Source organism: Harmonia axyridis, chromosome X (assembly GCF_914767665.1).
Source record: "Harmonia axyridis chromosome X, icHarAxyr1.1, whole genome shotgun sequence".
Lineage (NCBI taxonomy): Eukaryota > Metazoa > Arthropoda > Insecta > Coleoptera > Coccinellidae > Harmonia > Harmonia axyridis.
Genome location: NC_059508.1, coordinates 124101 through 151236, shown reverse-complemented (window position 1 = coordinate 151236; position 27136 = coordinate 124101). Strand labels below are relative to the sequence as shown.

Here is a 27136-nt window from a genome sequence, read left to right as displayed (position 1 = left end):
ACATCAAATAATTGTTCACATAAACTGGAATCTTAGAATACCATAAATTTTAAAATTTTCCATAAAATAATTACGAATTAAATTAATATAAATCCTATGAAATCGGAATTCAGGTATATACTACAATTACCGAGTAAAATGTCTGCAGAAGCAATAAAAAGCAATGCATAAATTCATTCAAGTTACCCATCAGATACCTGCTCGATTATTCCATGGATCTGGTCCTGTTCCTCATTTCGTATATCTGAAATTGTGTATTAGGAACATAGGAAGGCGAGGAGGTATTCGGAGTAATCATAGAAGGTTCTATGAAGGTTACTCCTAATACCTCAACTATTTCTATGGTCACCGAAAGGCAACGACACTTCACGAAGCGAGTAACAGCATGGGCGTAGCCAGGCGGTGGTTAACGGTTTTTTTTTTTCTAAGAATCGACTGTTGAAATTTATGCATATTTTCATGTTAGTATTATTTTTGTGAATTGTAGAATTCTAATTTGGTATCGATTTCGCGTAGAAAAATGTTTCTACAAGAAAAGAAAGACTTTATTCTAGACTTGATGAAAATGATATCCAGTCAACCCCCTGAAAATTTTATAATGTAATGAATAATAGTAATTATTCTTCAAAAAGTGATATAATTGATGGTTCTCTATTTTAGTATTCAATCAGACCCAATAAACCTAATTGCAAATAAAAATTCCACACAATCACAGCCAATACATCTAATTGTAATAAAAATTCCTTCTCTCTTAGCCATGACTGTAAAGAATCATTGGTGCGAATGATTTTTCAAAAATTGATATAATTGATGGTTCTCTATTTCAGTATTCAATCACAGCTTATACACCTTATTGTAAATAAAAATTCCTTTTCTCTTAGCCATGACAATAAAGAATAATTGGAGCAAATGATTTTTCAAAAATTGATATAATTCATGGTTCTCTATTTCAGTATTCAATCACAGCCAATACACCTAATTGAAAATAAAAATTCCTTTTCTCTTAGCGATGACAATAAAGAATCAATGGTGCAAATGATCTTCAATACAAAAATTTAAATTTAGGCATATGAAATGTCTGTAGAAGTAACTAATAAACGACACATCAAATAATTGTTCACATAAACTGGAATCTTACTTAGAATACCATAAATTTTAAAAATTTTCATAAAATAATTACGAATTAAATTAATATAAATTCTATGAAATCGGAATTCAGGTATATACTACAATAACAGAGTAAAATGTCTGCAGAAGCAATAAAAAGCAATACATAAATTCATTATTCCAGTTACATCCTCGATTATTCCATGAATTCGTTCCTGTTCCTCGTTTCGTAAATCTGAAATTGTGTATTAGGAACATAGGAAGGCGAGGAGGTATTCGGAGTAATCATAGAAGGTTCTATGAAGGTTACTCCTAATAGCTCAACTATTTCTATGGTCAACGAAAGGCAACGACACTTCACGAAGCGAGTAACAGCATGGGCGTAGACAGGCGGTGGTTAACGGGTTTTTTTTTCTAAGAATCGACTGTTGAAATTCATGCATATTTTCTCTACAACTTCCGGTTATACCGGAAACATACTACTATTCCCTTATTTCAAATGGCACACCCAATATGTTATCGCATCTTTAGATAGCTTTTTTTTATGACAATCTCGGCATTATAGAGGAAGTTGATAGAATTCCATCAATTCATTGGATAACGTAGATTACGAATATGCTCGCAGTTGTGCGATTAGTTCATGATTTTAGAAATTGTAAGTTGTCAACTGAAATTAAAAAAAAAATTAAAATTTTCTTGAGGCAACTTGAAACCACAATATGTTTTAGATCAGAGCTCAATCTATAAAAAAAAATTTTATTTGGGGTGATTGTGACCAATATTTCAGAAGATATAACGATTTTTATGTAGAGATCAAAATTTCGGATTCAAATTTTCACAAACCGTTAGATCTACTTAAGATCCAGGCTCCATTTGATTTGTTTTTATTATGTTTTTTATTTTCAGTATATAACTTTTAAGTTTTATTTCTTGTATATTTGTTTACCCATTCTGTAATTGGCCTAGGCTGTGGAATGGACTAATCATTATTAAATAAAGATCGGTAAGCGATGTTAGAATGAACGATACCCAATTAGCCGAATTCCGATCTCTTTTTGTTTTGACGAAAAATTAAATGTTCCTACAGAGAAATTTAATAGAATTCTATCAATTCATTGGATAACGTAGATTACGAAAATGCTCGCAGTTGTGCGATTAGTCCATTATTTTAGAAATTTTAAGTTGTCAACTGAAATATTAAAAAAAAAAATTCATACTTATTCTCAAAACAATAGTATACAACATTTTTTATTATAAACTCAAACATACATGTGTCAACGTATAAAATTTACAAAACAAATTGAACATATATCGATGAAATATGACCATTATTTCATTCTTGGTGTATCATCCTGATCAGAAGTTTCGTTGGAGAAGTCTTCATCCTAAAAATTCAATATTAGGTCAGCATAAATAGACTAGTGCATTGTGTCCATAGATAAACTAGTTCTAGTTAGTTTGTCTATGATTGTGTCCAAGCTAAAATATGATAATTTTATTTGAGGTGGAAATTATTTAAGGACTATATCCTCCGTTATTTCTATATCTACTCCTTTCTGATATTTAAAAATATGTTGATGGCCCAGGTTTTTATTTTCACAGAATACTCTTATATTTTAAAATTCTGAAATTTCTAGAAGGGAATCTATACAAAATTTGTAATAGTTAGATTTCAGATTGGTTAATTGTTATAAATAATGATCTTTCAATACGTTTATTTTATGAATTACTCCCAGAAAGAATTATTCCAATGTGATTTTTCTGGCAACAGAACGACTATAACGCATGTGTGAGAAAAATACCAACATTTTAACTTTGATAATTTCAAGTAGAAGCATAAAGCAATGGTAATCTAAATATCTATCTTACTGGTCGACTCATTCATGTTCAATCAATTAAGCAGAAGAAATTATTTCTTCCAGGTGTAACACTTCTGATTTTCAGAGGTTTTTCTCATTGTTATATGAAATTATGGTGTCTGTATTGGAAAAAATACTAAATTCTTCTGCGAAATTGAAAAGTAGATAATATATTTTAGTAGGACACTTGCATACAGGGTGATTCACCGCGATGGCCTATTAGACGTTTATGGAAAACTAATCATAATTTTGTGCTGAGAATTTGCATGTTGGTGTTTAAGACAATGATCTTTCTCCCTAAAATATTTTCAGATCTCTACAACCTCCGGTTATACCGGAAACATACTTCTACTTCCTTATTTCAAATGGCACACCCAGTATAATATTGCATCATTAGAAAGATTTTTTGACCACAATTTCGTCAATATGCCATATCTTGGGTAAAAACTCGACCGTCCATGAGTTGATGGGATTCTTATGAAAAAAATGGTGGCGCTGAAAACTCGCCTTTTTTTGAATATTTCTACAGAAAAAGCACCTTTCGAAAAAATGTTCTTTTTCGATTCTGGAAATACGTATCATCATAAGACTGTTTGCGGCTTGGGCCAAAAATGTTCAGCGTGTTTATAAGATCATAAAGTTGGACAACTCAATATATCAAAACTCAAGATTTTCAAATAAGAACCTATATTTTTTTAATATTTCAGTCGATTCTACGTCCAAAAATAGTGGGGCTTACTCAAGCAAATCCTTTACGTAAAATGAATACTTAACCGCCATCGCTGTGAATCACCCTGTATTTTCGTAGGACACTTGCATATATTGATCCTTAAAGACTTATATTTCACTTATGATCGTACCTCTGTGTTATCTTGATTATTGGTTTGAAAATATTTTCTGTAATCAAGTAACTCTTGTTCTAGCATGTTTATTTCATGACAAAAAGCTTCCTCTTGACTTCGAGAATTGTTTACTCTTGCTTCGTCCTGTTGAAGAGGTCGCATCTGGAGTGGCTCGCCTAATCTACGGAACAACCTATAAAGATCAGCAAAACTGAGACAGATGAGTATCCCCATTCCATATGGAAAAAATTGAACAGAACCCTGGTGCTACGTGCCACACAAGCAACGAAATAATCGCAATTATTGCCAGAAAAGTTTTCTGGCCACCCAGTTGCAGCAACGTTCATTAAAATTTTAATCCTCTAATAGTATTAGCATATTGGCTACCTGCACCGTTTAATGAAGGATTAAAATTTCAATACGGCGTTAAATTATAATGAATGTTCCTGGAACTGGGTGTGCGACTTTTCTCTTGATCTCGTGAAAGGTGAGGTCTATGTCGATGCTCCACAATCGATTCAAGATCTTAAAGACGGAATCCTTGAAGTTACCAAGGACATACAGCTGCATATGTGCGAATTGGTAATGGAAAATTTCCAATCTTCTTTACAATTAGATAAACATACTTTGCTTTATTTTAAAATATACCCTTTTTCTTATATCAAAGTAAAATATGCTATTGGAAAACCCATCATTTGGGGATACCAAAATTTTTAGATCGACCATTCTTGAAATTCTGATCCATGTTCGGATACGATACAACATTAAAAATTGAACTTTATTTCAACAATAAGCAAAATTTACTTTCAAATGTACATATGAGTGTTAGAAATGATTTTTTTTCAAGTACAGAAGCCATTCTTTTGGTAATCGCCAAAGCTTCAGAATATCAATAAATAAAAATTAATTAAGAAAATAATTCGAACTCGAAATTTCGATCTAACAAATCGTGAGAAAATTTCAACTTCTACCAAGGTTTAGAGGAATATATCCTCCAAAGTTTTCTTTACTTACCTTTCAGCAACGCTCACTTTGTAAGGGGATGGATAACGGAATGTTCTCTGAATTTTTTCTCTCCACAAGTCAAGATGTGATAACTTGTAGGATAACAAGCGGAGTGAACCAGTCTAGAAATTAAATTAAAACTGAATGAGAAGGGGGAAAATCAATCTAAACGTGCCCAACATATCTGAATGAAAAAAATTAAAAAGAAATAAATAAAAAAAGATAAGTCATAGTCTAAGTAGGTAATTAGTACAAAAAAAGGATTGGTAGGGATGAACAGGAGGTAGTAAGCGCCGAAATAGTTATAATAGAAAATATATTAGCTAAAAATAAATGGCGAGATAATGAAACAAGCATGAAAACTTTTTTAATTCGATAGTAAAATAGAATGAAACACATCTAGGGAGATTTTGAAAAATTTATTGTTATCTGACCAATATAATTGACAGATACAACAGAAAACAAGTAGAGCTGATAGCAGTTTACTTTTAATACATATTCATACATTTATATATAGCACATCCAAAGTGAGTTCGACGGTCAAAACAAAGAGGATTAGGGCTCATGCAACCGAGTGCGAAATTAAACGGTGTACTAAAAAATGTACATTATTTCCTTCAATCATCTCAAAAAAAAAATGATTTTAAAGGTATACGAGAAGTTTCAAAACAATGGAGACAAGTTACAAAAATAATGGATTGAAAAAGAACTAAAAACAGAATTATTAAATAAATTTTAATAGTTAACAAGTTAGAACTAAATTACTGAAATTTCAAATAAATTATTACAACAGTGATGGAGAGAAATTGCAAAAAAAAATGATTCAACCATTTTGTATAAGAAGAACACCTAATCACACAAGTACCAGCAAATTCGATTAATTGGCCTCTTTTAAAACAAAAATTGTGGAATTCTTCATTTTTTTTTTTAAGTTTGCTGGGCTGTGTGAAAATGTGACATATAATCTGTAATGAATGTACATTATATTTCTAAAAACATTGTTAAATATCAAAAGTTTCAGCTGAGTGAAACTCGTTTTAAACTGTCAATGAAACTTCACAACCAAGTTCCACAAATACGTTAACTTACATGAAATTTCATTTTCAACGAATAAATTTAAAAACGGACGCCACACTTTTTTCAATTGTCACCCGCTTCTTGGGTCTCATCTGCTTCGCCCTGTAAGACAAATTCCTTTGAAATCCACCAGCAAATCTCCTTCTTCACTATTCTACTTTAATTAAGAAGCTAAGCACATCATTTTACGAACATTTACAATGTATCACTCGTTTTATGCTTGGAAAATGACTTGCCAAACTTGGGACACTTCACAGACATACAGAATCAAATCTACCTACCTCCACCACACTAATTCATTCAATTTTCTTTCCATAACTTCTTTTTTTTTCGTTTGAAATATATTGTTTGTTCGTAATGTTTTAAGCATGCATTTTATCGTCAAGTACGTCAGTCATGTAGAATTGGCAATTTTTTTTCATGCATAAGTGTTTTCATTCAATTTACCTGTGTATCACTCGTCCATAGAGTAAGGTTATCTCTAAGCAGCTGCATAATGAGGGTGCTGTCTTTATAGGAGTCTTCGTTAAGTGTATCGAGTTCTGCTATTGCATCATCGAATGCCTAAAATATCAAATATAAAATTATAGTCAAGTAGAAATGAAATTCAATGAATTTCTGATAATAAAGGGTTATCCATTTTGTGGTTCCGAAAGTAAACGTAAGAAAAAACACTTTCATTGAGAACATCGAAATTTTAATTTCAATACACAGGGTGTTCTTTATTTGGAGGAAAATGTGATTTCTGTTTTACATAATGTAAATGGAACAAGACTGTAAAGTCCGGACTACGCCATGGATAATCCTGTACCTCAGTTGAATCTCATGTTGAATGAGGTTCAAACACAAAAATTTCATCAAAAATGTTAAAACATCTATCAAAATAACTGATTTTTTTCATATTCAATCACATTGAAAATTCATCTTAAAGCGAAATGATAATTGGTCAGAAAGCAATAGATTCCAAGCTCCAAACCAGATTCTCAACACTTGTCTTTCTGAATTCCATTCTCGAGTTAAGTTTTTTTATGGATTCGAGGATAAACTTTGGAACTTGGACAATAACCATTCTAGTTAGTCGTTTTGGTCAGGCAGAATCACATGTGGCAATTCAAAATCTAGGTTAGAATCACTCGGGTGTTAAAAACTTCCAAAAATAAAAAACAAAGATTAAGGAAAATAATGCACTACCAGTACATAACATGAATAACCTGTTTAGCTAGGTGACACGCTCTGGCAGGTGAGGTTATTATTTCATAATAGAATACAGAGAAATTGAGAGCAAGTCCTAGCCTTATGGGATGAGTGGACTGCATTTTCGATTTTGCTATATCAAAAGCTTCCTGGTATGCTTTCTGCGAGTCTTCCACCACTTCTAAGCGACAAAAAAAGAAATTGGAGATGATTTCAGTTGACTTTCGTTTCCTAAAAATTCAGCGCAATTTTTTTTTCAATAAGACTACCATGACACCATAACATGGACATTTTCAAATAAATTTTAATCAAGTTACACTTCCATTTTGGGGTTAGACTCGATATGTATATGCGCTTGTAGCATCGAATATGAATTTTATAGCTAAAAACGTGCACGTTATTGTATTAGACCTCATTTTGATAAGTGAAGCTTCTCAACAAAACGGATTTGCGCAAGACAATTATGTCCGGACTCGGAAAAAAAAAATCCAAATGTAATTCTGCCATCAGACTCGTGTAAGAATAATGAGTTATATTAACCTGTTTGGCCAACTGACAAGCCTTGTCTGGTGAATTTAATATCTCATAATAGAAGACTGAGAAATTGAGTGCAAGACCCAATCTAATTGGATGTGTTGGAGTCATTTTGGCCTTTGAGATTTCAAAAGCATCTTGGTATGCCTTTTGTGAATAATCGACCACGGCTGAAATAGTAAAAACAAAGGCTTACAATACACTACCACAGCAGGACTATTTATTAAACAATTCTAGAATTTCTTTCTTCCCCAACTTTTTTAATCCAATTGAAAAATGGTTATTCATAATACGAGTACAGAAGACATCGATATTCTTCCAAGAGTTCAAAGAACGAGCCTTCTGTAATAGTATTATACATTATTTTCTGATTCAGCGAATTTTTATCGAAATTAATGGAATATTTCCATAGATTTCGTTTAGTGCTTTTTGCATCGAAAACTGTTGGTTGGCAGAATTGTTTTCTGTATCACAAATTTGACAGATAATTCTGTGACAGGAGAGTTCCAAGTACCAACATATAATAATGAAATATAACCATGAAAATCTGAGGTATTCCCGCACGATGTTGTTCTACAAGGTATGACAGAATGAACGAATTCTGCCACAGAATTAGAAAAAGGTACTTTATTCACAATATAAATTTGTCACTTACTATTTCTTGTATCTCCAGTCGCTACCTCTGCCAAATACCTGTAATAGTCACCCTTCATCTTAAGGTAGAAAACTTTGGACTCTGCGTTGCTAGCTTTTGGAATTAGGTATTTATCCAAGAGGCCCTAAAGGAAAAAAAAAAACAAGTGTTAATCGAAGCCAAATCGAAACTGGTCATATCTGTTCCACTTACCAATACATCGTCGCAGATTTCTCGGAGTTCTTTCTCAACCTTTTCCCTGTATTCCTTAGCCATCTGTTGTTTACGTTCCGAACCCTCAGTCTTTTGTTCAATTGAAGAAATTACCCTCCACGATGATCTTCTTGCACCAACGACATTTTTGTAAGCCACCGACAGGAGGTTCCTTTCTTCGTTACTGAGCTCCACACCAGTCTCTGTGACAGATTTCATCGCTGATGCCATATCATCGTACCTCTCAGCTTGCTCGGCCAATTTTGCCCTTTGAACTAATTCATCTTTGTCGGGGGCTGACATATTGCTCTAATTCTAATCTGAAAGCAGAACAATCGATTCAATTCGATATTTCGCACGTTTTCAAATCGCTACAATACGTCACTGCACGACGCCCTATCATTGGTTCTAACCGCAACGACTCGATTACGTCACAGGACGTCAACCAATCAAATAGCGACCGGCCGATTACGTCACAGATTTTCGAATAGAGAAACGAAAAAATTGAATCGTTCAGTTCGGGAGGATGGATAAGATAACTCGATCCTTGAATAAATATTCACACCGTTACGAAGATTGCGCAAAAAATTGTTTTTAGTTACATACCAAATTATGTTATGTACACTTTCAATTGCGCGTTCTTCTCGTTATTTACATGAATGGTTATCGTGTACCAGATACCAAAATTTGATACATGGTCGAGAACAATGGGATGTTTGGATAGTTGTTGTAAACGGGTGGATACGATTAAAAAAAATGATTCGAGTTGGAAGTTGGAAATTCCGTGAATTGTCACGCCGGGGAAAGTAAAAAAAAATTGGCATCGATTCAATCTCGGATATTCTGCCATGGCTCAATCTCGCGAATGCAGTCACGCCTATGTTGCCGATTTTCGCACATCTGTTATCGGCAGATTAAGCTGGAAAATATGGACGACAAGGAAAAGAACAACCCCTGGAGGAAGGTGAATAATTGATAACTCACATTTTTCGAATATGCCAGATAGTTAAGTGACGATGAGGTTGTTGACGTCAAGCACAGATCATTTAAGCTACTCGTAGTAATTTCTATAAATTGCACATAGTCTATTTCTAATGCTCGCTCAGACGCAGACTAGGATTGTTTGAGGTGGATATCGATGTGTCATCGCCACAACCTCCAAGGGCACGGGCGCAAACGCACAGGAACGTCAGGGTTAGGGTTACGGGGTGAGCTGGAGGCGCGTGCGCGGGAAATCTTCGACCAGATTGAAAGGGAAAACCGCCGCATCGATGAAAATAAAGAAAAAAATCACACCGTCGCCATATCGACCGCTTTCTAACAAGATTTTCTCCAAACGTTTAGAAATGATAGACTCCTCGATTGGTAAACGGGTTTATTAACGCGAATGGTCAAATGACCTTTGAATCTAATTTATTTTGTTGTTGAAGAACTTCAATTTCCTTCCATCAGTGGAATTCGCATGGCCAGATAAACATTTCTTGAGGTGAAACGACCGCAAAATCAGATTGTGCGAGGAAAAGATTAGCAGAAGGAAAAACTTTATTTTCCATTATTAGAAACGCCATTCCGGAATAGTTATTTATAATAGGAACGCAAAAAGCATTGATATTTTTCACGAGTTCAACATTTTCTCTAATTTACTGGATTTTAATCGAAATCAATGGAATATTTCCATAAATATCGTTCAGTGATTTTTGCATTGAAATATGTTGGTTGGCAGATCTGTTTCCTATATCACGAATTCGACAGATAAATCCGTGACAGGAGAGACCAGAATATCAACATATAATAATAAAATATAACCATTAAATCCGTGTGAAACCGAGATATCCCCATAAGATTCGGTGCTACAAGTTAAGGCAGAAGTAATAAACGCCAAAGAAATAAAGGAATACAATTCGCTAATTACTGAAGATTATCCAAAAAGATCAATTTCTTCAATACTGGCGAATCCGTTCATTCTGCCATACCTTGTTGAAAAAAATCGTGCGGGAATATCTCAATTTCACACAGATTTCATGGTTATATATCTTTATTATATGTTGGTACTCAGAATTCTCCTGTCATGGATGTATCTGTTACATTTGTGATACAGATAACAGTTCTGCCAACCAACATTTTTCAATGCAAAAAGCACTAGAAGGTATTCATGAAAATATTCCATTAATTTCAATGAAAATTCAATGTATTAGGGAAATAATGTCTAAAAGTTAATGTTTTTGAGTTTTGAATTCGTCAAAGAATATTCATGCTTTCTACACTCGTTTTATAAATAAATATTCTATTGAGGCGAATTTTATGACCGATGCATGCTCTTCAAGAACAACAAACTAAACCAAAACTCAATGTAATCATTTCGTAATTCTAATCATTTCAATCGTGCATCATTCCAAGTGCTGATTAGACACAATCTAATAGATAAATTCTAAATCCCCTGCAAATTTGATTCAACAGTACGAGCATAGATGAAAATCATCAGAAAGGGCCAATCAATATTTCTGTCACTTTTCTGATAATTTTTTACAATGAGAAAGAATGAATGAAACAAAAAACAATGATGAACTGAATAACATAAGATGAATACGATATTCTATAAAATGTGAAATGATTTTCAATGAATATTTGGCGAAGCTTCTTGATATCAACATAAACAAATAGGTACAATTTCAATGAGTTTTTTTGACACCTAAAACGAGACCTTTAAAAGGACAATATATATAAAATATTACTAAGTATTTGCCAAAACAAAAATTTAAATCAAGACACATGTATAAGGAAATCATGTTTTGCAGAACCTTTTATATTTTAATTTATTAATAAAAATGATTCTTTGTAAAACAAGACCATGAAAATGAATTCCATATGAATCACAACATAGAATCAGGACAAAATCAATATTGTGGACAACTATTTGATTATAGCAAACTAAATCTAAATTGTAGAGTGAATCATGAAGAGAAATATGAATCTCTAACATTATCTGCAATGAATGAGTCATTAGAAATTACAATGCAACCAATATTCAATCTGAACGATCCAAATTAAGAAACATTGTTTGGGAAATTAGAAAAAAGTATAGCCCATGACAGAAATAACAAAAAAGTGAACGATAGATCAGACAAAAAATTAATTTCGATGTATTGTTTCTGATGTCAAACCACATACGTATTTCTTTGGAGATAATGATAAAGTTAATACGAGCTTGGACTGTAAATATACCAATTCAATGAAGTTATCTTAAAGATGACTAAAAAAAAAAAATTGAAAAAAAAAAACCGGAAATATAGTTATCAAAATCTCTTATAATAGAACGAGGTGCGAATTCGAATGTAAATGCTTCGACAAATTACCGGAGAAAATATGTAAAAAATGCACCTGTAATACAATCTATATAGAACCGGTGAGCTCACGAATTTTATCATCATTATTTGAGGCAATATGGCGACTGCCACACCTTTCAACAACTAATGCGTAGAAACTGTTTCTTCAAAGTTATTCAAGAAACCGTTTGATTCAAATATAAGATGGAAATTAATGTTAAAATGATTCATCACATGGAAGGGCTTAAGATGATAAAAGTCCCGAGTACACCTCATTGTCAATTGATGTTCAACTTACGAATATGATTGGCACCGAAGAAAAAACTTTATTAAAATCAAATTTATCGTTTGAAATTGACTGCCCGTGTTTCTTTCCAAGCAGTATTAAATAAGAATAATTCAAAATCGAGATTTAATTCTGAAGGTCAACTCGAGATAGAGCAGTGCATGGGAACAATTTCATCTTCATGGTACAAAACGTAATTCGACCGATATTAGATATATGGAAAACCCTCAAATTTCAGTACGAGGAATAATGTGCATATAACTTACAACTTATTCGATAATTAAACAGGATAACAACTGATGTTTCAAGAACACACGGTTGTGTTACAAAGACTAGACTTGACTGCGGCGCGTCAATCGATTCAACCAAAATGATAGAGCAAGCACGATGCAAGATTACCCTTCCTAACGTCTGTCCTATAATGGCGTCCTTCTCATTTACCGATTTTCCAATTATTCAAATTTCTTCAGAAGGCAAAATATTCCAGAATAGGTGTAATATCAATTACTCAAAAGTCACTTACGAAAATGTAAAAATTCACAACAATAATGCCAGAATATCTTTCCAGAAGCTTTCCGTAATGCAGCAAGCCACCACAAAATCTTTCTCTTATTAGAATGAGATGAAACGAAAATCAAATCTGTGGAATTTATTAATAGTAGAATCAATTTTCTTCTTTTTCGGATATTGAAAACCTGAAAAAACCATATCAAATGTAAATAATTTTTTGTTGTATCGAACAATAATATTATCAGAAAAATAACACACATTTGGATGTGAAAACTTGAATCCGGTGGTTTTTTAGCATAATTTCCAAAATTAAATGACAACTTTTTGAAATAATATTTGATTATCATTATTTTGAATTTAAAGCTGAACAAAACATAATATATTTCTATTTAAATATATTCCAGACACTCATACAATAAAAAATTTTTTCTTATTATTATTCTATGTATTCGGTAACCTCACTTCTTATAAGAATTCTATTGTTTTCATTTTGTGGGAACAATTGAATTGATTTATAAATCATTCTTACACCTAAAGAAAAAGATTATCATTCAATTATTATAAATTGCGAATATCATTATAGGATGTCGAGACAAAAATTATTTGCTGTTACACAGGTGAATGAAATTATGACATTTTTATTATATTCTGAATAATTTCTTGAATACCTTTTTTAGAATTTACTCCGGACTAACTTTGACTTTCAAAAAATTGTTCATCGTAATGTTGGGCTGGTACCTATAGTTATTGAACAGAGTGGAAGAGGAGAAAGATCTTACGATATCTTCTCTCGTTTATTAAAAGAAAGAATCATTTGCCTAATGGGACCTATTCATGATTCTATGAGTTCACTTCTAGTTGCCCAACTTCTCTTCCTGCAGTCAGAATCTACCACTAAACCAATTCATCTGTATATAAACTCACCTGGTGGCAGTGTTACAGCAGGATTGGCTATCTATGACACTATGCAATATATTCTTCCACCGATAGCAACTTGGTGAGAAAAAATATGTTTATCTTTATTGGAATAAAATGGAATTGTGAACTTTTCAGGTGTGTAGGTCAAGCTTGTAGCATGGCTTCTCTACTATTAGCTGCAGGAACAAATGGAATGCGCCACTCTTTACCAAATGCAAGAATTATGATACACCAACCTTCAGGTGGAGTGCAGGTATTAAATAAGACTTTAAATTGAAACATATTATTACCTTCAATTTTTAGGGTCAAGCTACAGATATACAAATTCAAGCTGAAGAGATCTTGAAACTTAAAAAACAAATTAATAATCTTTATGTTAGTCATACTGGTATCGCATTAGAAAAGATTCAGATGACAATGGAACGTGATCATTTCATGAATCCTAATGAAGCTAAAGAATTTGGATTAATCGATAAAGTCCTTAGTAGTCCTCCAAAATCACATGTTCATGTACCTAAACCCAGTGTAGTCGCACCTACAAAGACCCCTGCGGTAGCAGAAGTGTGTCAAGAAGAGAAGAAATAATTTATTATAAAAATATTATGTTTCGTCTTTTGTTCATGTGATGAATTGTTGTGTTTTGATAAAGTTTAATAAATGTCAAATTGGTAAAATATAAATGTGTTTTTATTTCTCTGAAAAATTAATCATAATTAAAAAAATTATAATGAATTGAAAATATTTAATTGATTAATTTAAAGGCCTATTTGAAATAACGAAACAAGAGAAGGTTTTCATTGATTTTAATATATTATTTTCCAATGCAAAAATCTCGAAATATAACGTCTAGAATTTGATCAGTGCTTGTTAGGCCTACTAATCTTCCTAAATGATTGGAGGCTCTTCGAAGGTGTTCGGCTAAAATTACTAGGTCAATATTTTCTTCAGTTCTTATCTGAAAATTATCCAATTCGTTTAAGCAGTCTTCCAGATGTTTTTGATGCCTTGCCTTATTCATACAGAGGTGTTCTTTGGTTGGCTCTCCACAACTAGAACAAATTATTGTACTATATCAATATTTTTTAACGAATAATTTTCAAGCAATTTCGTTTATTGAAGGTAAACTCACATTTCTTTCAACTTTAGAGTCATACAATCTATGAAGTTATCGATTCCATCACCATTTATGCAAGATACAGATAAAACACCGTCTTTATTTTCATTGGGACACAAATCGATCTTGTTCATAACAGGAATAATATGTTTTTTGTTTTGTTTGTAGCTGGAAAACACCCTTTCCAATCCTAAAAATTCCAAATATGTTTTCATATAGTCTTCCAGAGATGCCGATGGATTTACTTCTATCCATAACGAATACTCCTGTGCAACCATCATCAAAATCACAAGATCAGCGTTATCTACTTGATCGATTGCTCGTTTCATTCCTTCAGTTTCTACCGGATCAAAAGAGTGATCTCGGAGACCTGCTGTATCTGCCAAAAGAACAGGATAACCAGAAATATCTAATTCGACTTGAATTACATCGCGGGTAGTTCCAGATATAGGTGTTACAATAGCGGCAGGTCTGCCACCTACAAAAAAAACAATTATAATAATTCTTAGAAATACTTATTTTCATAAACTCACACATAATATTAAAAAAACTGCTTTTGCCTACATTCGGTTTTCCTAGGACCACTGTTTTCACACCTTCTCTCAATATTTCTCCTTTTCGTCCTTCAAATATGTGTTTTTTAATTTTATTTCTCAATTCAATAACATTCTTAAACACGTGGTGCTCTTCAGTAGATAAATGTTCACTTTCTTCAAAATCTATTATAGCTTCTAAATGGGCAAGATGATGGGATAATTCTTCCTTCCACTGGCAATATATCTTGCTAAGGAAACCTTGCGATTGTAAAAATGCCTATAAAATTCACGAATTTCAAAATTCATCATCAAACCAAGAAATTTCATCTTACTTGTTTTCTTTGAATTTCAGTTGTAGCATTCAATAAATCAGCAAGTCCTTCTACTTCTGTTAAATTGAGTTTTCCGTTATAGAAGGCCCTCTTAGTGAATTCACCTGGTTCGGCTATTCGAAAAGAAGGAATAGCATTCAAACTATTGAGAATTCCGTTGATCACGGCAACACTACCATGAACTTGAAATTCACAACTATCTTCCCCCGTGAAACTTTTTGGCCCTTGAAATGATTCAAATCATTAATGAAACGCAAATGCTATAGCTTTATTTACCAGGAAACCATAAAACTAGTCCCTTATCTATAATATCTCCATTAGTTGGATTTCTCAAGCTTTTCAGTAAAACTTGTCTAGGCTCGGGAAGATGTTTGAAACCTCCAATATATCTTAATGCATCTTCTGCTCTAGGACCAGTAATTCTTATCACAGCAACACCACATTTGCCTTGGCCTGAAAATATTGTGTAGTGGAAAGAAACTATGTGCCTCTAAGTACCAATTGATTCATACCTGATGAAAGTGCATAAATAGTACTTTTAGAGTGAAAACGTTGTATGATTTTCATCATTTTGATTTCATATTATAGTATAGTTTCAGTATTTTATGTTTTTGAATCGATTAATCGGATAATGTTATATATCTCAGAATGAAATTTTTGTTAGATAGATTTTCATAATTAGAAACTATGTTAGGAGATAACCTTAATTGAATTGTTTATTTATATTGGAGATTTTTTTAATTTTGTATTTTCCTAGAACTTAAGTTCTATAACTTTCTCCTGGATGGCGTAACGTGTAATCGATTTCATAATTGAATAGAACACAGCGAATTAGAGAAAATTTCCTCACAAAACTCGAAATATCTCGAAATTGAGACCTTTTAGGAGCAAACTGATTGCAGATTTGTTTTCGCTGTGGTCTAATGTGTCTTTTATCAAATTTTCAGGCCAAAAAAATTTTTTTTCGAAATTCATCTAAGTCTTTGTTTTTTCCGAAAAATACGACCGATCAAATTTGAACTTTTTATGGTGTATTCGAAGGGTTTCGAGGATGTAGATTCCGAATTAGGCATCCATTTCTATCAGAAAAAATTGTTTACATCTTTAATGCACTGTTTTTCTACAAAATTCGCAATATCTCAGCTTTGGAGGGTGTAAGGAAGAAACCGAAGGAAGGGTAGTAATCAGAATCGAAAATTCTCCATGATATAAAATTTTGGAGATCCTCCGATGCCAATTTTTTTTTCTCAAGAAATCTCAGAAAACGCCGTATATCTCGGTTCACAGATCTCCTATGAATTACCTGATTGCAAATCGTTATTAAGCATCGAGATTTCCTCATGATATCATTTTGAATTTTGAAGCAGATCCGGCCATAAACTCACTTAGTAAAATTTTCCTAATCTGATTTTTTCTCGGACTCTATGGTGGCATCTAGGAAAAGTAGCTCTAACCAGGTTTTAGCGAGGGTAGCTCATTACAAGATTCTATATGTTTTTGATCGCGAGAATTATTAGTTCAGTAAGATACGGATAGAGGGTAACTCGATTGTTGCCCCACAATTGAGGTTGTGGGGCACCCAACCCCTTCCACAAGTATCACATTTCTGCCACCAGAGGGTAGACTAAACCTCCTTGAAAATTTCCTCACAAAACTCGAAATATCTCGAAATTCAGATCTTTTAGGAGCAAACTGATTGCAGATTTGTTTTCGCTGTGGTCTAATGCGTCTTTTATCAAATTTTCAGGTCAAAAAATGTTCTCATGTTCTAAGGATGCAGCCAATTTCATTTTGACACCTCCTTTGATAAAACGCATGTCAGTTTGGACACAGAAAAGAATTTATTAGTAATGAAACCGGAGGACATACATACATTAACTGTATTCTATTCAATTTATTTCTCAACTTTCCTTTTTTAGTATCAGCAATTTTTCTTATGTCTCGATCTCAGTTTATTTTTTTTCGTATCTCAGGTTACTGTACGGCGATACAAAAAAGTATCGATACTATGGAACGTAAAGTATCAAAGAAGATTTGCTTGTCAAATATGAGCATAGACCTCGATTAAAATCCCTAATATATATTTATGTATATATGTTATATATTTAATATAAATACAATAAAGTAGGGTCACCTCAAAGTCAGGGAGTATTCTTTGATGTTCGTCAAACATTGATCGCTTCGTTTTCATTGAGTTTTATTGTCATTGCTTTTAATATTTATTTAATATGAGTTTAGTTGGATGTTCCCATTTACAAGTGTACAAGAAAAATCAAAAAAACAAGGATTCGTTCAAATGGATCCATGCAGTTTTCGTAGTTGGAACAACAAATAAGTGTAGAAAAACTAGGATTTGTAATGCATATTGCCGTGTGTGCAAAAAACGTGGTCCTTACCTCCATGCATGTCTAGAATGTGTCTTTTTTGGTTGCCAAAAACATATAAGAGAACATGCCAGAAGTCAAAAGCACACACTTACTATGGATTTGATATATGGACAGATTCATTGCAATTCATGTGGTGACTATGTGTATGACAGCGATATGGAAACTTTAATGAGAGAAAATAAGATGCAGTCAGGAACATTCAGGAAAAGATTATTTGAGTCATCTGCTTGGGATCCCACTCAAGAAGAAAGAACATACTTGAGTAATAAAACTAAGAAAATTTGTATCAGTCCTGAATCTACCATTGGCCTTCGTGGATTGATTAACCTTGGTTCAACTTGCTTTATGAATTGCATTGTTCAAGTTTTAATGCACACACCATTGCTAAGGGACTATTTTTTGACAGAATGTCATAAATGTAAAGGTAAACCTGGGACTTGTTCAGTATGTGAAATTTCCGAACTATTTCAAGAGTTTTATAGAGGTGCAACTGTTCCCTTAGCTTTAGATCAATTACTTTGTTTAATTTGGACTCATGCTAAGCACTTGGCTAATTATAAACAGCAAGATGCTCATGAGTTTTTCATTGCAACTTTAGATGTTTTACACCATCATTGTTATGAATCTATGCCCCATCCTAAAACAAAAACTAACAATAATAAATGTCCATGTATAATTGACCAAATATTTACTGGTGGTTTGAGGAAAGATGTAGTTTGTCAAAAATGTAATAGTGTTTCAACTACTGTAGATCCTATTTCTATTATTTCTTTAGATGTTAGACCAATAACATATGATGGTGAGCAACCTACACTCATAGATTGCCTTGAACATTACACAATGGTGGAATACTTAGTTGGCAATAATAAAACAATGTGTTCAAAATGTCAGTCTTTACAAGAATCTACAATACAGTACACAATTAAAACATTACCAATAGTAGCAAGTTTTCAATTGAAACGTTTCGAATACTCCAAGAAAATGGAAAAAATTACTACATCTATCACATTTCCAGAGATGTTGGACATGACCCCTTTCATTGGCGGTTCTAAAAAAGAATCTCCATTCCCTTCAGACAATAGATACACATTATTTGCCGTCATTAACCATCTAGGAAATTCAATGAATGAGGGGCATTACATAGCATATGTAAGGCAACAACAGGACTTTTGGTATAAGTGTGACGATCATGTTATTACACGAGCCAATTTACAAGAAGTTCTTAGTTCCGAAGGCTATTTGCTTTTTTATCATAAGCATGTCTTAAGCTATGACTAAATGCTCTTATTCATATCGAATTTTTTAGATTGGTATATTTAATTTAATATTAATATGTTCAATTTTCCCCATCTTCAACAGTATTTTTTTATATATTTTAGAGGCACAAAATTCAATTCGCAGTGGTTTTTGGGGAAGTTCTGTTGTACATAGTTTGTATATATAATCTACAATGAATCACTGATAGAAAAATTCAAGAGGAATTGAATTTGTTAATCGATTTTATTCTGTATGTTTTGTCCTGATAAAATTGACAACTGTTTTAATTTTCATTATTGTATACAAAAAATTTTACATTTACCGGATATATTATTCTAATTTCATTTATCAAAAATTTGTATTTATATTTTAATTATTTTTTTTGTCTCTTGTGATCTTAGTGTTTTTACTGATTTTACATGATTTTTTTTTTCATCAATTATGAACTGAAAATAATAATAATAATGAGAAATCTATAATGCTCAAAGATCAAAAGAAATCGTTATCAGGAATTGTTATAGTGAAAATGTAATGTTTTGGTGTGGCATTAGTTTTATTAAGGAAGAAAATATTTCTTTGATGCTCTAGTAACGAAGTGTGAAACACTTCAAAAATGTAACATTTATAATGCTAACTCTCTAATTATTAAGAGAGTCTAGTTTGAATTTATACATTTAACTTTAATTCTACAGACTGATTATATGTATGTACGTTTTATGTAACTGCCATCTTGTTCCTTTGGTACCGTATGACAAATATTTCTGTTCTATTTAAATGTATTAGTCCTGGTTTTCTATGCTTACATATACATTTACCTCTATATTATCTTGTATATGTAAATTAAATTGTCGCATCATAAAGGGAACTTCTCCAGTCTATGATATATATATTATCAAACGGTTCCTTATTATTTGATGTCGACAATTTTATTGATAGTATAATAAACACTTCATTAAGGTATAATGTTGAAAAAAAAATTATAAAGTTATAAATTTGAGATTTTTCACTATTGAACATATATAAAACTTATGTTACACTAGTGACTTAAAATTCAATGTGTGATTTTAATGTTGAGGATAATTTGATTAAATACCATAATTATGAGTAACTTTGGAGATAATATCAATATTTAACTTGAAAATTATTTCCTGTTCATGATATGTTGACATCTAGTTCTTAAAAGTGAGATATGTTAACATTTTTTTTTTGAATAGTATGTTGTATCTCGCAACATTTTTATATTGACATTATCCCACTGATTCCTCATATTTTTTTATGAAATGTGTTCCTTTTTGGTTGATTGAGGAATATTTGTTAATTCAGAGTATCAATTGGTTTTATATTTATTGAAAGAAAAATTTTTTATCCTTATAATTTTCATAATGAAAAATATTCGCAATTGAATTAATACATAAATCATAATTATGCTTTGAAAAACGAGTATTTAGATAAATATTTCTCAAAGAACTGAATTGTTCAACTGAAATACTTATGGCTGTAAACATTTTATTTTTTGTGTTTGTATGTTTTGCGAAATATTCCAGTATGATTGTTAAGAAAAACATACAGTGATACCTTATATATTTACAAGAAATTAATTTATGTACCAACAAGTTTTATTTATGAGAAAAAAAATAGTGACACTTCTTTTCATTAGTATTCCATTTTAATTCACCTGAAATAGATCCCTAGTATTCTCAATATTAATACTCTCATTCCTCACTCTTATACTTGGAGGAAATAAGAAATCAGTGGCGGCGCTGAAGGGTGGCTAGGGAGGTCCGTCCCCCCTAAATTGTTGATGTCTCCCCTTAAATATCGCATATGCAAAAAAATAGAACATGAATTTAAAGTAAACAAGATGGACCTAATAATCTTGCCCCCCCCCCCCATTCTTAAAAGTTAACGTCGCCACTGTAAGTAATCGTATGACATGATTTTTATATTTTCACTATATTGAAATGGATAAAGCATACTTTTTGATATATTTCATTATTGCATAACGAATGCTTATTTTCATAATCATTTTTGATGCATACGATTATTGAAAGCCTAGCTAATATAAAATGACTGTGCGCTTATGTTAAGGGGTAGAGGAGAAATAATTCTGTAATATAGGAAGGCGGAGACGAGGTCAGTCATTGTTAGATTACCGGGTTCATTATTACAAGTGAAAAAACAAGAATTGCGGGTTTAATGTCAGTAGAAGACCTTTACCAATTCTAATATACACTTTCACTTTCTTTATAATGCTCCAACGTTATCGTTGTAACAAAGAAGTCTAGTTTTCTTATGATAAAAAGGCGATTTGAGGAATTTTTCAAGGCTACAGATAGAATAAACCACTGTTGCGTGAAGTGAAAATATCTCTATTGATAGAATTATTAATATGAATTTTATATCACTCCTGATTGCAAGGAAATTATAGTCTGAAATATATCAGAACATGAATATCTAAAAGAATGTATTGGACTCTTTCCATTTATACCTTTTTTATTATAATATATCAATATAATAAAAAAATAATCGTGCTTTCCAAAGGTATATAGACGTATTTTGCCTTAGCAATATTAAAACTTGAAATTTGACCATCACGTACGCGAATTTCTGTTTTGGTACAAAAATTAATTAGGATGCTATATCATTTTGTCTCCAAATTCGTTAAATGTTGAATCTAAGCCATCTGGCTGTTTTGAATTGTTCCAGCTTTTGTAACCGGAAGAAGAACGATATTATTTCTGTGATACGTCATCTGATAGACGTCAATTCGAATTTAATTTTCGTAGAAATCAGCTGTTCCATAGTCTTCGTGTCAAAAAATGATAGAAGATGTTGGTAAACATTCTTTTCGCGTTTAGTTAACTATTTGATGTTTTCAACCAGAGTGTCAGTGACAAGTGTGGAATATTTCCAAGAAAGTGTTTGTGTTTACGTTGGAGTATGTGAGGATCTGAACGATTAATAGGGCTCATAATTTCTATGATGAGATACGGCTACATAAAATCGTCGTGGAAGGATAAAATTCAATTTCGAACCCGGCAAGTCCGAGGTGGTACAGTGAGTTGATGGGGATAATTCAAGTGGCTCGAAATCCGTTCACGACATAATAGTCGAACTTGAGTTGCCGTACCTATCGCGAGTGTAGAAAGCGTATGAAATTTCGATAAGTGTCAGTTAAACGGTGTCTCTCGACTGTATCGCACCTGCATTCGAAATGTTGACGTACACGAAAATCCAATCCATGCTGGAAGAATGCGGACAATCCCACCTTCTGAATTTCTTCAACGAATTGAGCGAGGCCGAACAACAGCAACTATTGAATCAGATTTCGAGCGTGAATTTTCACGAAGCCAACGAACTATTTGGGAAAGCCATGAAGAGCCTAGACGGCGATCTGCAGGAAATTGACTCGTTGATGGAGCCAGTTCCGGAGTCACAGTTCGAAGCAGAAGATACATGTGACCCTATCAAACTGGAAAATTATAGAAATAAAGGTTTGGAGGAGATTTCCAAAGGGAACATTGGCGTTTTGTTGATGGCTGGTGGTCAAGGTACCAGACTTGGTGTCACGTATCCGAAGGGTATGTACTCAGTTGGTTTGCCGTCTGGGAAAACGCTTTTCCAGATACAGGCCGAGAGGATACGACGTCTCCAAACGTTAGCGGAGAGGCGTACAGGAATAGCCGGTTGCATCCCTTGGTACATAATGACCAGCGGGCGCACACACGAAGAAACCAGACACTTCCTGGAAAAAAACGACTATTTCGGATTGGACAAGGACAACGTGGTCTTGTTCGAGCAAGGTTTGTTGCCTTGTTTCAACTACGACGGCAAAATAATCCTGGATCAAATGAACGTCATCTCGATGGCTCCAGATGGCAACGGTGGCATCTACAAGGCTCTACACCAAAACGGAATACTGGAGGACATGAACAGACGTGGTGTCAAATATGTACACGCTCACAGTGTTGATAACATTTTAGTTAAAGTTGCCGATCCTGTATTCGTTGGCTACTGCTTGGAAAAGGGTGCAGATTGTGGGGCCAAAGTGGTCAAGAAAGCGTCGCCGACGGAGGCTGTCGGTGTTGTCTGCAAAGTAGCTGGCCATTACCAGGTGGTGGAGTACAGCGAAGTGAGCGAAGAGACGGCAAAAAAAACCAACGATAAGGGCGAGCTACTTTTCAACGCCGGCAACATTTGCAACCACTTCTTCACAGTGGATTTCCTGGCTGAGGTAGCCCGGAAACACGATAGGTTCATGAAGGTGCACGTCGCCAAGAAGAAGATCCCCTACGTAGACGAGCATGGGGTAAGATACAGTCCCAAATCCCCTAACGGTATTAAAATCGAGAAATTCGTGTTTGATGTGTTCCAATTCACCGATAATTTTGTAACGTGGGAGGTGCCAAGGTACACCGAATTCAGCGCGTTGAAAAACCCAGACGAAGTGGCCAGGGATTGTCCATCGACAGCTAGAAGGGACATTTTGAACCTTCACAAGGTTTTAGTTGAAAGGGCTGGCGGTGTTGTTGACGGTGAGATCGAGATTTCGCCACTTTTATCTTACAGTGGGGAGGACTTAGAATCTAAAGTGAAAGGTAAAGTGTTTGATTCTTACATGACTGTTCTTATTCAATCCGATGAGGAAATTGTTAAGCATAAGTCGAATGGAGTAATCAACGGTCACAATTGAACCTTTGCCGATATTTAATACCCCCGACTTTTACTTGACTGATCCAATTTTGCTAGATCACTTTAGACCCAGCCTCTAAATTCTTATACTATACAACTCTTACATAATTCGCGTCATTTTTTTTTTTTTGCGATTGATGTTTCATCATCTGTATCGGGTGTCCCAAATTCGTTGTCTAGTGAGGGAATCGATTTTCGAAATAATTTAATTGGTGAAAACCGCAACCTTATAAATTCAACTGTTTTCAAGCTGTACGAGAAAATTTGAAAATGGCGTGAAATGAAAAGTTTTCATAACATCTTTATTACTTACTGGTGCTATAAACATGAAACATTCTTGTGGTACTTTTTCAGTTGAATCCATTGGTGTAATAATTTGTTCTTTATTGCATTTAGTTTTGAAGTTATAATACAATTATGTACAATGTATTACCTTTGTTTTACTACTTCAAAATAATTCCAAAAGAAAACAAATTATTACACCAATAGATTCCACTGAAAAAAGTGCCTAAAAAATGTTTCATGTTTATTGAACCAATAATAAAAAAGTTATGGCAACTCTTCATTTCATACCATTTCCAAAATTCTCTTATAGGTTGGAAACAGTTGAATTTTTACGGTTTGCGGTTTTCACCTAATCAATTCTCTCATTTACACACTCTCATACATACACTTTTACCATCACCAGGTATCTGAAGTCGTTTGCTTGTATAAATTGACGAATTTAAAAACTAGTTGATTTTATTCTATCTGTTTATTTATGTATTAAATTATATTAGATCGATTTACTTATATAGTTATTGTTGCTATTGTGATATTCCTACAATTTACAAGTAGTTTAGTGAAATTTGAAAATAAGATTTTCATACATTTAGTCCATATGAAAAAAAAAAACTCAAATGCCTGAATATGACTAAGTCAAATTAATTTGTAAGTTGTGTTCTGTGCAAGCGTTGTTACTGTTCACTTTTTATTGTTCACCCATCATATGGACCCTCTGTATATATAATTCCTTTAATTTTCTAATTTCAGTTTAGTTCTTATTCGAAATACCAATACATTTTGATCATATAACAGGTAGTATAGTAAGGTGGTTGGTGATATAAAATTGTAAATGTAATATTTTGTGTAATAAATAGTAACTTCTCCTGTTGAGCATTTCAAAATTAATTACCCTTCCCTTTTTTGATTTAATTATACAGTCTGTTCCTAAATTGCAGGTAGGAAGGCAAATGAGAGATTCCTTTCAAGACAAAAAAATTATATGAACCTGGGCCTGTAATCGCTTTGTTTTCGAGATACAGAGTGTTTCTTGTAGCCCTACTTCTTTGTGATCGAATCTTTATTAATCTTCGCTACAGATTTTTGTAAATAAGTATCAAAACTTATAATTAATTTATTCATCACAGCTTACTATTTTCTTCTCGAAATCGGTAGATCCGAGGAATTTGTCATTTTCGTTTTTACCTCCAATTTAGGAACAGTTTGTATGAAATGGCAGGTAACTGGTTTCATCTTGAGGGAAATGCATTGGAAAATTTTTGTATAAAAATGAAGTTTTTTCTTAATCTTATAGATAATAATAATTGCAATAGTTTATTTAATTTTTTTTTTCTCTAAATCGTGCGGAAATATCTCACTATCACATAGATTTCATGGTTATATTTCATTATTACTTATATGTTGGTATTCGGAATTTTTCTGCCAATCAACAATTTTCAATGAAAAAATATATTTATGGAAATATTCCATTAATTTCAAAATCAAGCAAAACTAGACTGGACGTTTCAATAATTTCTGAAAAATTCATCATCAAATACGTGGAAGAACCTTGAATAGCCAGATTATTTGCATAATTCGAATATAAACTTTTGACCTGTTCAACAACATGCTCTAATTAAAATTATCCAAAATATCCATATCTCCATAAATTAAACTTCGTATAGGTACCTACAAACATAATCAATGTGGAAGTTTAAAATTCGATGATTTTTGTCACTCGAGAATATAGAAATGAATTCTTGTCGCGAATATTAACAAGGTAGTCAAGAGTAAACAACTTGCTATTTTGAAATCGAGTCTGAAGAACCTGATTTGGAATTTTTATGTATCTCTAGATCGCTATGGACAATAAATCTCGAGAGTGAGTCTACCTGCATTAACATTTATCAAGATCCTTGAAATGACAACTTCGCACCCTGCAAAGTGTTGAAGCAGATGAAACAAAATGTAAAAAAAATTGAATTCTACGAATCAATGACTCAAAAAAAAAACGCTGGCGAAAGAAGAGTGTATTTTTCGACCTCTGGTTTGAGGGTCATAAAGAAAGAACTCGCTTGATCAAATCATTCGAAGGAAGGAGAATTGAAATCATCACAAGACAAGGTCATTGAAGAAAATGCTCTCGAAGTGTATTTTGCGGTAAAAATATTGAATTTTTAATTCTGCCTTGCAATCGATTTTTTATGTGTGTAGTTTTCGAGAAAAGCTTTTGACCTATAGATTTTAAACGTTTCGATTTTCTGCAAGGAGTAAACTGAAGACCAAATATTTTCGTTTGCGATTTCATAAATTTTATCTCTCCATTGTAAATTCTATAATTAGATGATTTTTCATCGAACATTTTCAGTTATCTAATCTTTTCACTTTGTCATAATTGATAATAGCTATTCCATTGGTAATTATTTAAGGTCAAGATAATGCAAAAACGTAGAAAGGTGTACATATAGGTACGTACGTTGTTTTATATTTCTACAAAAAAAAAATGATTCAAATAAGATTAAACTTTTCTAGTGATTAGATGAATCTATTGATTTGTACAAATAACATGTATTCAAAGATAAGATAATTTATGTATTGCATATACGAAAAAGATTATGTAGTTTCATCCAGGAGAATATTCAATTTTTTTTTTTTACTTTTAAAAAGGAGCCTACTGCGCCCTTGGAGACCATAGAACTGTATATAGATATATCCTTAGACTATATATCTATACTTATATAGTCTAAGGATATATCCAGGGGAGTTTTTGGCACATAAATTGACGAGCGACCTAGTGCTCCTGACTTCACCTCAGGGCTATATTTACATTCATTCTTCATTCAATAAAACTACGTAAATTTTCTTTGTTTCTAAATACGTGATAGAGATGGACATTAATCTACAAATTTTGGAAAGTGTCATTTGATCTGATTCAATTTTCAGTTTTTTTCGGAAAAACTGGCATAATGCGAGTGTCATCAGTTCTGTATTAGGCCTGGATCATAATTTATGCGTTATCTGAGAGGTGTTTAGATGCTGAATTAGGCATACAGGA

General features: G+C 32.8%; 5 protein-coding genes across 9 annotated transcripts; 3 read left to right on the top strand and 2 right to left on the bottom strand.

Moving 5' to 3' along the window:
* Nucleotides 1-5217: 5217 nt before the first annotated feature.
* LOC123686390 (14-3-3 protein zeta) lies at nucleotides 5218-12734 on the bottom strand. 5 transcript variants are annotated; one of them, XM_045626474.1, is made up of 6 exons: nucleotides 12598-12734; nucleotides 8466-8785; nucleotides 8274-8397; nucleotides 7625-7788; nucleotides 6338-6454; nucleotides 5218-5992 (listed from the first exon to the last, which is right to left on the bottom strand). In XM_045626474.1, exons 2-6 carry the CDS (start codon nucleotides 8766-8768, stop codon nucleotides 5954-5956), a joined length of 747 nt encoding a protein of 248 aa, XP_045482430.1. In that variant the 5' UTR covers nucleotides 8769-8785; nucleotides 12598-12734; the 3' UTR covers nucleotides 5218-5953. The 5 variants fall into 5 exon arrangements, with proteins under 5 accessions (XP_045482430.1, XP_045482429.1, XP_045482433.1 ...); XM_045626473.1 differs by having other exon boundaries at nucleotides 12341-12637; XM_045626477.1 differs by lacking the exons at nucleotides 7625-7788; nucleotides 12598-12734 and adding exons at nucleotides 7102-7265; nucleotides 12341-12499.
* Nucleotides 12735-13039: 305 nt separating this feature from the next.
* LOC123686389 (ATP-dependent Clp protease proteolytic subunit) lies at nucleotides 13040-14181 on the top strand. The gene is made up of 4 exons (XM_045626472.1): nucleotides 13040-13201; nucleotides 13262-13581; nucleotides 13638-13755; nucleotides 13806-14181. The coding sequence occupies exons 1-4, from the start codon at nucleotides 13169-13171 to the stop codon at nucleotides 14085-14087; spliced, it is 753 nt and encodes a 250-aa protein (XP_045482428.1). The 5' UTR covers nucleotides 13040-13168; the 3' UTR covers nucleotides 14088-14181.
* Nucleotides 14182-14289: 108 nt separating this feature from the next.
* Nucleotides 14290-16383, bottom strand: LOC123686387 (tRNA modification GTPase GTPBP3, mitochondrial). Its single transcript, XM_045626470.1, has 6 exons — nucleotides 15997-16383; nucleotides 15761-15937; nucleotides 15485-15708; nucleotides 15150-15429; nucleotides 14632-15094; nucleotides 14290-14551 (listed from the first exon to the last, which is right to left on the bottom strand). Exons 1-6 carry the CDS (start codon nucleotides 16052-16054, stop codon nucleotides 14314-14316), a joined length of 1440 nt encoding a protein of 479 aa, XP_045482426.1. The 5' UTR covers nucleotides 16055-16383; the 3' UTR covers nucleotides 14290-14313.
* A 1151-nt stretch (nucleotides 16384-17534) lies between these two features.
* On the top strand, nucleotides 17535-20769 carry LOC123686388 (ubiquitin carboxyl-terminal hydrolase 22). The gene has a single exon (XM_045626471.1). It carries the CDS (start codon nucleotides 17713-17715, stop codon nucleotides 19147-19149), a length of 1437 nt encoding a protein of 478 aa, XP_045482427.1. The 5' UTR covers nucleotides 17535-17712; the 3' UTR covers nucleotides 19150-20769.
* A 1151-nt stretch (nucleotides 20770-21920) lies between these two features.
* On the top strand, nucleotides 21921-24975 carry LOC123685800 (UDP-N-acetylhexosamine pyrophosphorylase). The gene has a single exon (XM_045625687.1). The coding sequence runs from the start codon at nucleotides 22343-22345 to the stop codon at nucleotides 23819-23821; it is 1479 nt and encodes a 492-aa protein (XP_045481643.1). The 5' UTR covers nucleotides 21921-22342; the 3' UTR covers nucleotides 23822-24975.
* Nucleotides 24976-27136: the final 2161 nt, after the last annotated feature.